Below are 13944 nucleotides of genomic sequence, written 5' to 3' on the forward strand. Positions count from 1 at the left end.
CGAGAACAACATCCGGGGACTTTGTCCGTTCTCAGCCTGCTGTTCTTGTGAATTGGAACAGTACTGGGGCTGAGGTTGATGAAGTTTTACGAGTACACGAGAAGGCACAAGTACACAGATTGAGAAACGGCCAATGTTCTGCAGAAACTTCAGAAAGCCAAATCTTAGTCACTTATTCTTGGATAGATCATTAAGTTCTTGACTCTTCAAACAATTGATTCTTGAACACAAACAAATAAAGCTTAAATTTAAAGATGCATTTGCATCATAAAGATGAATTTGCTCAAAATATCTTGAGGTAAACATTGGTCAATCGATTGACTAATTATGCTGAAATTAGAACATAAAGTTTGGATATTTAGCCTGAAATGCAGATTGTTTGTGCGGTTGTAAAATCTAAATCTGACATATGATGACATACATGCGTCATTTTTCTTTTTAGATTCCAGGAGTGTGAGTAAATGAGTCACAGCAAAGGGAGAGATGACCTTCAGTGTGGGGTGTCAGATTCACAAGTATTTGTTGATAATGAGAAATTCCTTTCTATTTAAAGGTTAGCTGCATTGAAGTGGAGTGGTTGCTGTGTGCAGGTTTGTTTCATCATCATGTTGCTGTAACTGTTTCCTTCTTCATTTGATTAGAAAATGAAGATGCTTGAAATGGCATGCTTACAGTTTGGGTATGAAATCAGATAAAAACTTCCTGATCTAAACAGTTGTTACTGTCTTCTTTGGTGAGTTATACGGTTAGTGCTGCTTCACTTGGTAACGTTCAGCTAGAAAAAGCAAACTGAATACTTTAGTTAACTGCAGATATTTGGGCAGAGTCTAACTCCCTCTTCACTTGCAGCCTTCAGGCTATTTATGGAGCTCTGGACTTTGCAACATGTCTCTATAATTCAATTCTACTATAACCTCCTCTAAACCTCACGCTCCTGTAAGTTTTAATCCAGAACCTTTGTACATACAGGATAAATTGCCTAATAATTTAGGTGCAACATGCAGTGCAAGACTTTCAATTTAGAAAAACAAAGAGGAATTTTCTCAGCTTGAAATGTTTTTTTTCATGGGATCCTTCCATCCCTCATGGCGTTTATTCAGGATGAAATTCTGAGGTCCAGAGTGTAATTTTGAGTGTAGACCAAGGGAAGTAAATTTTTCAATAAAAAAAGACTTGCTCTTTGAATGTGAATAATTTTTAAGGAAAAAATACCAGTACAAAGTTAAATCCAGTGCCTCTTTTTCAAAGTGGCATAAGAATCAGGCTACTAACCAGATAGGCTAAATTCCTTGTTTTATATTTATTTCTGAATGTAAATAATCTTTTTCAGGCAAATTTTTGTTCAGAAAACAACTTGACTGTGCAATATTGTTAAGGGTAGTCATTGGTCAATTAATTGCATTTTCAATATGATCACAATTTAACATGGCATTAATATGCTTAAAGTAGGTTTGCAACCACACAGACGGGAGAAGAGAGGTGCAGCTAGCATGCAAATTCATGCATGCAAGTATAATTTATCACTTCTTGACAAAAGGTTACAGTAAAATCCCCAAAAACTGAAACCCTGCAGTGAAACATTTACATGATTTTGGTTAATGCAAAGAAAAAATATAAAATCACAATTGCAATATTGGTTTAGAATAATCGCAATTTTCATTGCTGGCAAAATCGTCCAGCCCTAGTGGTCCTAATAGCAGGGATCTATGCTAATTGCTAATAAAACTAAATCACAGTACTGATTAAGTAATTGACATGATCAAAGAGCTTTTATCTTTTATTATTTAGGTGATTGTTTATATTCATACATTTTAAGTTTCACTACTTCATGCTTCTTTTATCTACTAGAGTGCCTGATGCTAGTTAGAGCCAGCTGGATACTCTGTATGTTTGCTGGCTGCAAAGTTGAATATTAATCCAAAACACCTTAGTTGGTTCGATTTTAACTGTTTGACTTCACGGTCAATCATTTCAGCGCTGCCATAGATGCATTGTTGTGTGTTTCCTGTGCAAAAGTTAAACTTGTTCCCTAGAAGTAGTCGGTCCTCCTCTGAGAAAGCAGGGATCTGCTCTCAGTCATGCAGCAATATGAGCTGGTTTTTGCCTCAGTTTTTTTGTTTTAGCCTTCACCTAGTTGACAATTTATCATAGTGATGTTTGCAGGTACCCACTGGAAAGGGGGAGATGTAAAACAATAGATTAGCTTTTGCTAGTAAAACAACCTGCTGTTGACATGAAATGTTGCCTCTGAGCATATATGCCAGGAAGATGTCCAAGTTCCTCACAGAAATATTGTGCAGAGCTTTTTTTTCTATAATGGATTAATTTTTAGGATTTTTTCTTGTTTACCTTTGTGGCTCTGTATATTGTATATTTACTCATAGAGAATGAAAAGATGTGTGCCGGTATATAAACTCCTCATAAAACTTGGTTTAGTCCTTTTTTCATGGCTTCTTTAAACATGTGCATGTTATGAGTTTGGTAATCGTGGAAGTGTGTCTCTGAATATTAAAAAGGAACAAGAGCCCTTTTTCTTTTAGGTTAGCAGCTCGGTATTATTTATTACCAAACAGTCAAGGAACTTTGCATTTGGACTGGAATAAATCTGTATTATCTTTCTATGTTAAAAAAAAAAAAAAGTTTCAATTCTTTGGAGCCATGAGCTGCTGTCAGGACAAAGGAGATTTTTTTTTACATGGTCCTGTTTAACTGACAGTTAATCATGTTTAATCCAAACTCTTGGACTCTTCTCTTTAGCCTTACCAAAGAATGATGCTGTCAGTGCAGCCTGATGGTATTTAGATATCATGAGAGACCAGGAAAAGAACATTTATTGAGCTTCCATTCCCTGGTTGTGATTAGGGGCTGTCAAATTTTAAAGGGCAGTTTTGTCTGCTGTGACAGTTATAAATCCTTTGCAAAGTTTTTATTAAACCAGGTGACAAAGTAGCTGTAAGAATCCACCTGCCAGCTGTTTGTATTAAAGGGATCATAGAAGGTAAAACCTAGTTTACATTGTTATAGATGAATAAAGATAGTTCAGTGGGTGAAACGGAAGTACAGAGAAGTTCAAACCTCATCGACACCTCCTTTCTCTGCAAATCTCACAATTCTAAACTTCCTCCATAAAGCGTGCGAATTCAGACGAAGCCCCGAATTGACGTCAAATTGGGGATGTTGCCTTATTTGGTTCTTGCCTTTACTTTTGTCACGCCCCGAAATTGACATACAGACCAGCCCACTGGTTCACCTGCCCAAGAACATGAATAGAGGTAGATAGAGGGAAATATAAGACACCAGTTTAGCTCTTATTCTACAGTTGGTTTACTTCAACAAGAATTACAAAGCAGGTAGTTTTTCTATTGAAAATTAGCCAGAACCAGGGGCTTAAATGCAGTGTTCCAGGCTGCATAGAGAAAGGGGACATTTTTACAGTCTTCCCAAGGATCCGAAGAAGTGACAGGAATGGATTATGTTTGTGTATCAGAAGATCCCTGCAAAGTTTGATGCTCAGCTGTTCATTTGCTCTAAGCATTTTACCGAAGACAGCTTTCAAAATCTTGGACAGTTCAAATCAAGTCAGTGAGTGACTGAAAGTCAATGAGAATATTTATTAGACCTGAAAAATCTGGTTTGTGTTTTAGAAAAGATATGTTACAGTTTCTTTTTAATGCAGCTATCAATTTAATTACTCCCAGGGATGTAACACCCTGCTCTATATCACGTCTGTTTCAGATGATATGACTTACCCTCCTGTACAATGTAAGATTTAGATGATTTTTGTCCGCCTGCTGCCTGTATGTTATCGAAAGCAATCATGATGTTTATCCACATGCGGGAGTTGCTCTCCAGAACTTCTGCAGCATATTGATTTAATCTTGCATTCAAGAAATCTGATTTTCCACAATTAAGTTAGAAGATTGGAGCAGCGTCTCCACCCAAATAGAGCATCATGGGCAGAGAGCTGATTATGCTGAGTGTAAATGATCAATAGCTGCAGATGCACTGGGCTGGGCAAAGGTCTAAGGCCACATTAATTCAGCCTTTTCAGAGGAATGGAACAGCTTACATAGATTATAGAAATCATTACTATTTCCTGAACTGACTTAATATATCCTCACATCCTAAAGGCATAAGTACATTTGTAAATAGACATTTTTGTTGAATATATGTTTTTTAAACTGCTTTTCTTATTAAACTAAAATAGCTGTCTATATTTAACAAATTAATCTCAATGTTTTTAAATCCCATATGATGCTGTTTATTCTTCAATGGTCCTGTTTATATATATATAGAATCATCTACTTTAGAGTTTCAGTAGATAAGCTTTTTAAGTTTTGTCAACTTTCTTATATTTATTCTGTATTCCTAAGTGTTATCTAATAAATAGATAAAAAAATTAGTAAAAATAGGGTAGTTACAAACAATGTTGTGGATCTTTCCATTTTCTGAAACACTGTTTTGTTTGCTTTCAGGTTTAGCGCTGCTCGTCCTTTCTTTCCCATCAGCTCCTATTCCCAGATAGAGGATATAAGCATGGGGTGAGACGGCTGAGACCAGACAGCAAGACAACGCAAGCAAAGAGGCCCACACACCTGCACAGGTACGATCATCAGGCCTGGGCGTTCACTCATCTCATGGAGTAAAGAGGTGTTTTTCAGGAGTTAATTTATTTAAGGGTAGAACATTTATTTGAGATGATTCTGACTTATTAAAGGAAAGCTCCATGTTGCATTAAAGCTCGTTTATTTACTCAGTGAGAAGTCTAAACCTGCCATTGTTCCCTGGTGCCCCACACCCACCGTGCATACAGGTGGGGGGGTGGGCTCATCTTACTGAACCTTTTGTCTGATCTAAGCCATTTATTCAAGTCCATCTTAGCATTGTGTGGTTGATCAGAGCTGCATCCTATAAAACTCCAGAATTGTGCCTTTATGGCACAAATCTGACGCTTCTAGATCTTTACCTCATTAAAATAATCAGCACTAAATACGAACCCGAAAATTCAGTAGATTTTAGGACAACGGTGAGATATGAGTTACTTAGAGTACCATGTTTTGTGATGGTTTCTTAGATCTCAGTGTAATAATTGCTAGTTTATTTTGTTTGTTTTGTTTTTTGGCACATACTTTTGTTTATCTTCTCAAAAGCCACATTTTACCCGTTTTAAATCGTTTACAAATAATAACTAAGAATGCATGAAAATTACACAGGTAAAATGTTTACCAATATAGACATTTTAGACATCGTTGAAAAGCTTAGATTCTCCACAATCCAACTGCCAAGTTCATTTTATGGACAAAGCGAGCACCAAAGCACAATCAACACAGATATAGCAGCATGTCAAAACGTAAACAAACAAAGCAGGCACAACAAGCAGGCATGTCTTTATTACTGCTGTTCAAAAGAGACCTATTATTTTTTTAGAATTAAAAAACTACTTTGATTCTTGTTTGAACTAATCCAGCTTGGGTGTTTTACTCACCCAATTTTCATGTATATATTTAAAAACTAGAAGGTGTTAGCTTTCAAATAACGTAGTGGACATGTAATCTGGGCTTACAGTTCCTGTTATTTGCTGTTCCATTTGGGTAAAGCGAAATAGGCGCAAATTTCCCAAAATGAGGCTTATATTAAAAGGTTAAATGATTGGGAGCAAAGGAAATCAGTACTATTAAAACCCTGTATTGCTAAACTAGTGATGTGCATTCAATCAGCAGAAAAACTGTGGTTAGAACCCTGGAGAATTGAGCAGATCTATCAATCCTTTCTAATGCTTCCTTCCCCATTTAGGTCATTATCTTTATTGAGCATAAATTTGTTTTGCTTTGCCACTTTCAGCCCAATATGTTTTCTCAACAAACCATGCATTGTGCTCTGCCTCTGTCTGCGTTCTTTCTAATAGTGCTGTGGTAAACAGCGTAACTCTTAATGTAACAGAGGCCTGAAAGCTACGCTTACGTTCTACCTTATGTATTCAGGGTTGGTAGTTGGATTTGGTTGTATAGTTTTGAAAAGAGCTCAGCAGTTTTTATTTTTAATGCATAAAAGATTTAAGTGCAAGTGGGCTTTTAATATCCCTGTTTAATTCCTCCTTATACACAGGTTGCTGTTTAGTTTAAACTCCAGCTGATATCTGCTTGTCGCCTATAAATCATATTTTTATGTTGGTAAACCAGAGGCTTTGGTTTTGCTAACAAGCCAGCCTTCTCTCCCACTCATTTCCCTGAAGTCCTCCTGTCTGTGTGGGATGCACTCAACAGTGAAGCTCAATTATCCAAGAGGAAAAGACAGGGGGGGAAAAGAAGTCATTAAAAAAAAGCTTGTTCATGTTTTTCTCTGTCCTGCAATTTGATACTGTAACAAAGAAACAAGTAGTGTACATCATTTCCTGGTTATTCTATTCAATTTAAGTGGAAATCACAAAAGCAAGAGCAGATAAAGGAGGGGACAGGTGCCCTGCAGAAAGGTGGGGAGAACAGAGAACAAGCAGAGCAGAGCTGTTGCTAGGAGGCTGAGAGGGCAACATGATACAGAGAAGGGAAGAATTTAGACACAGGATGATCCCTACTGACCACTTTTATCTCTTAGTTCCTCTGTAAGCCTGAGAGAATTACCACTGTGTACATTACTGGAAGTTAAATATGGCTCATGAACTTCTATCTTCACCAGTCTAACAGCGCTTCCATCTGCTTAACAGAGAAAGCAAAGCTGTTATTGAAATAAATATTTGCATTATTCTGAAGTTTCCAACGTCATACCCATAATGGTTTTGGATAAAAAACCATCTTCTGTTTGTGGAGCTGCTAGCATTCCTTTGTCCTTTTTAAAGTAATGCTATTAAAAAGTTGGCAGAGCGGCCAGCCGCAGTGACTGATCAGCCTCTGGCTTGATAGCTTAGCTTCTGAGAATTAGCGTCATAGTTGCTTTCATTTCTAAACTTGTGTACCAACCCAAACCACGGAGCTCTGCTTTAACTGCTCCTCTGAAATAAAGGGCAGGTTCGTTTTAATGCCCTGGGAGAGTAAAAATATGTACATTGATTCTTCTACCTGTATTTCTTTTAACATGGTTTCCCCCTTTCATACTCAGCTGAGACAAAAAGAAATCTTTTTTATTTATATATATATATATATATATATATATATATATATATATATATATATATTTTTTTTTTTTTTTTTTTTTTTTTTTGCTCTCATGAAATGTAATACCACTTCATATAATATTGTCCTAAATGACAAACAAAAGGCAAAACAAAGCCTCCAGCTGCTTTTTCTCAGTAACCACCTTTCTGCAGAATCCTCATTCTGCGTAAAAGACTTTGGCTGTTTAATTATTTATAAGATTGACATCTAGAAAACTGAATGGTTCAGTTCTGATCTGGGCTGTTTTTTTTCCAAGCCTCCAGTCTGCACATGTACGCACACATGACGGTTTGTTTTATCTAATCAGCTGCCACTGGAAGGATTGCAAGAACAAACACTTTCCCCTTACTGGAAGGTGAGATGAGTGCAAGCAAAACTTTACAAGCCAGAGGATCGGTAGGAATGATGAAGATTTAGGAGCCTCATCGGGAGGTTGTGTCTATAGCATTGGGGTTCAGATCTATTTAAGTCATTATTTCTAAAAATAAGTACATTTGTTCTTGAATTGAGGAGGTAAAAGAGACATTTTATGAATGGAACAAGACAATTTACATTAAAAATAGGGGGAAAAAAATTGCTTTGTCTTATTCCAAGTGCATTTTATCTAAATAACAAATTTTAAGAGTAAAAATACTAATTCCATTGGCAAATCATCTCATTTACCTACTCAAATTAAGGGTAAATGCACTTAATTTGAGAATTTTTTTTTACTTATTTCTAGATTGTTTTTCCAGTGTGATAGTTTGAACTGCCTGTCTGAGAACTGAGCCGAGCCAAAATATTTACAGTAGAAAAAGCTGCATCACCAGTGCCTTAAATGACGTTTAGTAGAAAGGTTTAAAACAAATCTAGACTGAGACGTTCCATTAAAGCTCTGTTCTTTTGTTTTCCTCTAAACCCGAATCAGGACATCCATGACCTGTTTCTGCTTTACTTTATCAAAAAGAAACCATGTTTAACCAGTTAAGTCTGTTCCCTCCGACTCTTATCAGTACGCCATCGCTTACGAAGCTTTTGTTTTTTTCCACTTTGTAGTTTTTAGTCGATTGCTGAGAAGAAAAAGGGATTTGCTACCTGAGAGAGGACCGTTCTGAGTGATGGTGCTTCACTGTTTAGCAGCATGGGAATGTTGGGAACCCCTTAAGTTAAAAAGGGGAGCAGGTGGAAACAAAGACGGATGCTAAGCTGCTAGAGTTGCAGTGAAGCACAAAAAATAAACAGACTTGTTGCCTCTAAAAGTGTAAATATTGTTTTTTAAACGCATGGTCTATTGTAGTGTTAAGTAGGGACAATCAGCAGGTAGCTGCTCTCAAAGCAGCCTCTGAACCTCTAAGCTGTGATGAATTGGTGGTGAACTGCAGATCCCCTGCAGCAAAGCCTGGGTGCTATCTCCCATGTTCAGTCAGGGAGGGGCAGGGTAAAGTCAGTCCCTCCCAGGCCAAACAAGGAAAACACACACCCTTAAAGACTATTAGGATGGCGGCCAAAAAGCATAATGTACTCTGCATTAGTCGTTAAACTTTCTGCTTCACACAGGAAAGATGAGAACCCAACTTTAGAGCCATAGATTATTTGTCAAAATGGACAACATGCTTTATTGACACTACTGATTTAAAGAACCACTGACTTTATCCTTTAGGATCCTCGTGTACCAACAACATTAATTAGCAGATAAACAAGGATTAGACTAGAATAAATGCTACTTAAATAATTAGCTAGCATTTTTGCGGTGTGTTGTGATATGGATACTGCATATATGGTTGCTATGATACTGATTACATGTGACCCTGCAGCCCTGCCAACATCAGGCAGGCCTCTTTTTATGCAGCCTCTGAATCTCACCTGTTGCATTTTTGTATCTTTACGTTTCTCAACATATAACATATTTATTAAATAAGTAAATCCTGATGGAGCCATTGCCGGGGTTTCCCATGGTCCTTGCTAAGGGAGGAAGGAAATGTCACTAATCCTACCTAAATTTGGTTTTGCTTGGCTCTTAAAGTTATAGGGAAATCATATTTAAATGTCAAATCATTCTGGCTTAAACATGTATATAAATGTAAATTTGTAAATCAACTTTTTTTTGGTCATAGCATCTTCATTCATATGTTGCAGCTAATAAACGCAATGGTTGAAATAAGAATCATTTCCTTTCCCATTGAGTTCCGTCCCAGTGTTCATGGGGATGGACGTCTGTGTCTTCAGCAGGCGTAGAGCTAACAGAACTGGCAGCGTTGGGAGGCAAGGGCTCAAACATGTACGGCTGGAAGCCTTCTACACCAAACCAAGCTTCTGCCGCCCTGGCGTCCTCTTCCACAACAACTTCGTCCCCTCTTTCCTCCTCTAAATAAAAAATGGATGACGGAGGAGACTCATCCACGACCTCCGACACAAAACTCTCCTCCTCTTGCATGTTTCCTCTGTCCATGGCGTTCCTTGACAGTGTCGTTTCTAAGTCTCCAAATTTGCGCTACTTGGTCCCAATGGAATTTCCCATTGGGAACCTACTAGCACTAAGTTGCTAACTGGTTAGCAAGATGCTTCTGAGAAACTGAAGGTTAACAATCAAACTTGCTTGTTAACCTTCCGCTACAACAATCCCACCCCCTTGATAATTGACCAATCACATTCACTTTATTCACTTTATTCACTCGTGTAAAGTCATGCACCACTCGGAGAATTTGGAAATGCAATGGTTGGAACAGCCGTTTCCCTACGACTTTAAAGAGAAAATGGGTTCCTGTTCAGTTTTTCTTTGGAGTTTTTAGATCATTTTCTTGTGATGCCTTTCTGGATAGAAGATAATAATGGGCATTTTTTTTTTTACAAGGTTTGCAGTTGCATATTTTGTGTCATATAGATTAAACGCGTTATTTTTTATTTTTCTACAAACCTGGATAACAACCTAACTGCTCTGGTCCAGATTCTCTCAGGTAGAAGCTGCTAATGGACCTTTTCCTTCCTGTCTTTGCAGGTTCTGTCCAGTGGAGGGCTGTCATGGCGCTGCTGCGTTGGAACCTGAAGCTTATGGTGACGCTGATGATGGTCAACCTCTTCATCTTCATCCTCATCTCCTTTAACAACAGCGCCGGAAGAAACGGACCTCGGAAACCCCACGTCCCCCTCAAACCTTTCTGGACCAAGCTAGCCCCCAGTTCCCCCTACTGGAACCGGCAGCAGCAGATCCTGGACTTTCAGAACAATCCCATCCTCTTGGCGAACTCTAGCAGCGCTGAGTTGCCCGACTGGCTCAACGAGACCAGTTCACCCTCTGACCCCTGCCAGCCCAACCTCAAGGTCACAACTCAGGTTAACGACTACAACTCTTTACCGCCTCGCTTCAAGGACTTCCTGCTTTACATGCGCTGCCGCTCCTACCCCATCCTGCGAGACCAGCCCACCATCTGCAGGGAGCCGCCGTTCCTGCTGCTCGCCGTCAAATCCATCGCGCCTCATATAGACCGGCGCCAGGCCATCCGTCAGTCCTGGGGGTCGGCCGGCGTCGTCGCCAACATGACTGTGGTCACCGTTTTCCTTCTCGGAGATGCTTCTAATGCCGACTATCACCCCAATCTGTCCGAGATGGTGGAGTACGAGAGCAAGCAGCACGGAGACATCGTCCAGTGGGACTTCAGAGACTCCTTCTTTAACCTGACTGTCAAAGAGCTGCTGTTCTTAGAATGGATTCAGACCCGCTGCTCTGGAGCTCGCTACATCTTCAAGGGGGACGACGACGTCTTTGTCAACACGTACCGCATCCTGGATTTCCTCAAGGGCTTATCTGAACCCAGAGCCAGAGACCTGTTTGTCGGGGATGTAATCACCAACGCGGGGCCACACAGAGACAAGAGGGTGAAATACTTCATCCCTGAGAGCATGTATGTCGGTACGTACCCTCCGTACGCAGGAGGAGGGGGCTACCTTTACTCCGGAGACCTCGCTGCCCGCCTGCACAACGTCTCGCAACACGTAGCGCTCTATCCCATAGATGACGTCTACACGGGGATGTGTCTCCGGAAGCTGGGGCTCGCTCCAGAGAAGCACAAAGGCTTCAGGACTTTTAACATCGAGGAGAAGTTTCGCTCGAACCCCTGCGCTTACAAGAGCTTAATGCTGGTTCACCCGAGGACCCCGCAGGAGATGATCCAGATCTGGTCCTGGCTCAACAGCCCCGACTTGACCTGCCAGTGAAATGTCTGATGGGATCCAGCCAGTTCCCAAAAGCAGCAGTGACACATTTTAAATGTGGATCAGGGTCACTGAAGAGTCGGCAGCTTTAAAGCGGGTCGGCCTCTCAGAGAGACGGTCTGGCCTAAAAGAATAAAACTTCCTCAGGCTAATCCTGCTGTCCCGTTTGTTGGAAGTGAATGTCTTTAGTAGAGTACAGATATTTATATCTCAACTATTTATACAGGCCTTCCAATGCTTCAACACTGTCTGTCCGCTCCGCAGGGGAGCGTCTGAATGCTGTATTCTTTTAGAAGAGTGTCCATGTGGGACTGACACGGGACGACTGAAAGTTCAAATGTTTTTAGAAGTATTGGTAAAAAAACACGCCATGTCCCGTTTCTCAGGCTCTTAGCAGTGGTTTGTGCTGGAGGCTTAAACTGTGCTGCTATCCCCACCATACTCCCTGAAGTATTCACCACACTCCACGCTGAGCTGGACCAGTTTGGCCTTTTCAAGAATTGGTATTTTTTTATTAATACGCATTTTAAATTCACACAGAGTTGTGTTGCAGCAGTCGATGCGTACCTGACGTGGTCAGCGATGGAGATGCTCTGCTTTCCTTTGTTTCTGTGGATGTAGTGTTACAGCTCTAAGGGGAAGCGGTTCTGATCAACAGAGAACAACCAGCAGCTCCAATACCCCCAGATGAACCATTTTTATTTATTACTAGTTTCACCGCGGCTCAGCTTTCCATCCTTTTTCTGGTTTTATTAAATCATTCATTTCAACCTGGTCCACATGCTATTAAGAAAGAAACTATTATTTCCTTTAGAGTTGGTGCTTTCTGCTGCTTCACTTCTATTGTCACTTTTTAGAAAGGCTGCAGTTTGTCTTTGCGTGTATAATTATAAATCTATGGGGAGAAATGTCAAACTCATTTCTTTGTCATATACTTACTGTTAGTATGAGTAAAAGAAAACGTCTGAAATGTTTTAGTCTGCCGCTGATCATTTCCTATTCGTCTGCTTAAAACTCACATTTCTGGGGGAATAAATCTGTCTTTGTTGTTGTTATTATTTGACGTGTGAATCTTTATGAAAGGAAAAAAGGTTTTTCTTTCCATCTCCGTTAAAGAAGCGCCCCCTGCTGGTCAGGGTGGAAACTCAGCCCTGCTGATGCTGTATATGCAAACAGATGTCTCTCTGATGTAGGATTTGTTTTAAGAACCTGATTATCGTTTCACTCTATGGCTCCTTTGACCTTCCAATCAGCCTTAAAATATTCAAACACTAAAAGGAGCTAAACAGTCGACAGCCACTTCAATAAATGCTTAAAGCACAATTTTTATTTTTCAACCACACATTTTGTTGCTTTTCACCAGTAATTGGTTGAATTCTCTCACTGGACACAGTTAGTGGCTACTTGAAATGTTTACCTAGTGTTATGTGATGGACAAACATTTTTAGCTGTTTTCTTTAAGTTCTTCTGGACTTTTTCAATGTTCAGAAAAAAAAACGTATCCTGTTATGATCTGCTGAAAAATGTCTGTCTTCTTTTCCTTTGACCTTTTGTTGTTTTAAAGGAACTTCATTGATCCTGTAAAGCTTTCAAATTGCTGTGCTTTGTCTGTTTTTGCCCTCACTGCCATTCAGCCCTCAGATGATCGAGTGTTTGGAAACCAATGTCTGTGTCCTCTAAAGTCCTTTAGTTTCTCCTCCTCAGACAGAATGTAGCACAGGAGTCCAATAAGATCACCAAATCTCTGAGTGGGATTTGCTTGTATAGTATGTGTGAAAAGGCTGTCGAATATGTGTCTTTAAAGCAAAATATTTAATTTTCAATAAAGGTATTTTTTTTTTGTATGCTGATTTATTTAAAAATAAAATGTAACAAAGATCTATGAAGACTTGTTTTCTGGAAATCCTTCCTTCCTTTGTTGTGTAACTGTGCTTCTCAAACCTTTTGGCAGAGCGGAGCTGCTAAAGTCGTCACTCTCCTATTTGATTGTGTAGGAATATTCTGCTTTCCGAAAGACGACAGGATTTATTTCACTGTTAAAGTCTAGATTTAAGTGCAAAAGTGAACAAAATTTTTAACATTTTAAGATTTTATTTCCTCTTTGTTTAAAATGATCTTTGCACTGGAAAAAATAATCTAGAAATAAGTAAAAGTTCCTTAAATGAAGTGTATTTACCCTTAATATGATTAGGTAAATGTGATAGTTTGCCAATGGAATTAGTATTTTTAATCTTAAAATAAGATAATTAGATAACATACATTTAAAATAAGACAATGCAATTGTGTTTTCTTATTTTAAATGAACTGGTAAAATGTATCTTTTACCTGCTCAATCTAAGAACAAATTCACTTATTTTAAGAAAAAATGACTTCTCTAGATTTAAATTTTTTTCCAGTGTGTCTTCGTATATTCCATCCTTTCTAGTAGGCTTTAGTCGGGGTAAAGATTACAGCTGTCTGAATTCAGAGCAGCAGCTCGCTGTTCCTATCCTACCCTGCATAGTTTTCTTACTCATGACCCTAAGAAAGGCGAATGGATGACAGCTAGAAATACAGTTTACACAGGTCAGATGGAGGTTCTGATTCAGGCACTTAAAATCCAATATGG

At 39.1% G+C, this 13944-nt stretch overlaps 1 protein-coding gene across 1 annotated transcript in view; it reads left to right on the top strand.

Annotated features, from left to right (window-relative positions):
• The window catches only part of LOC107094038 (N-acetyllactosaminide beta-1,3-N-acetylglucosaminyltransferase 2-like), a 21805-nt gene extending 8984 nt beyond the window's left edge, over positions 1-12821 (top strand). The window contains exons 2-3 of the mRNA XM_015389437.1: positions 4476-4603; positions 10123-12821. Coding sequence (XP_015244923.1) covers positions 10146-11339 — 1194 coding nt within the window. The 5' untranslated portion in view covers positions 4476-4603; positions 10123-10145 and the 3' untranslated portion in view covers positions 11340-12821. The remainder of the gene's footprint in view (positions 1-4475; positions 4604-10122) is intronic.
• The last annotated feature ends 1123 nt before the right edge of the window (positions 12822-13944 follow it).

The sequence above is a fragment of the Cyprinodon variegatus genome, unplaced genomic scaffold (genome assembly GCF_000732505.1).
Source record: "Cyprinodon variegatus isolate N-32 unplaced genomic scaffold, C_variegatus-1.0 Scaffold458, whole genome shotgun sequence".
Lineage (NCBI taxonomy): Eukaryota > Metazoa > Chordata > Actinopteri > Cyprinodontiformes > Cyprinodontidae > Cyprinodon > Cyprinodon variegatus.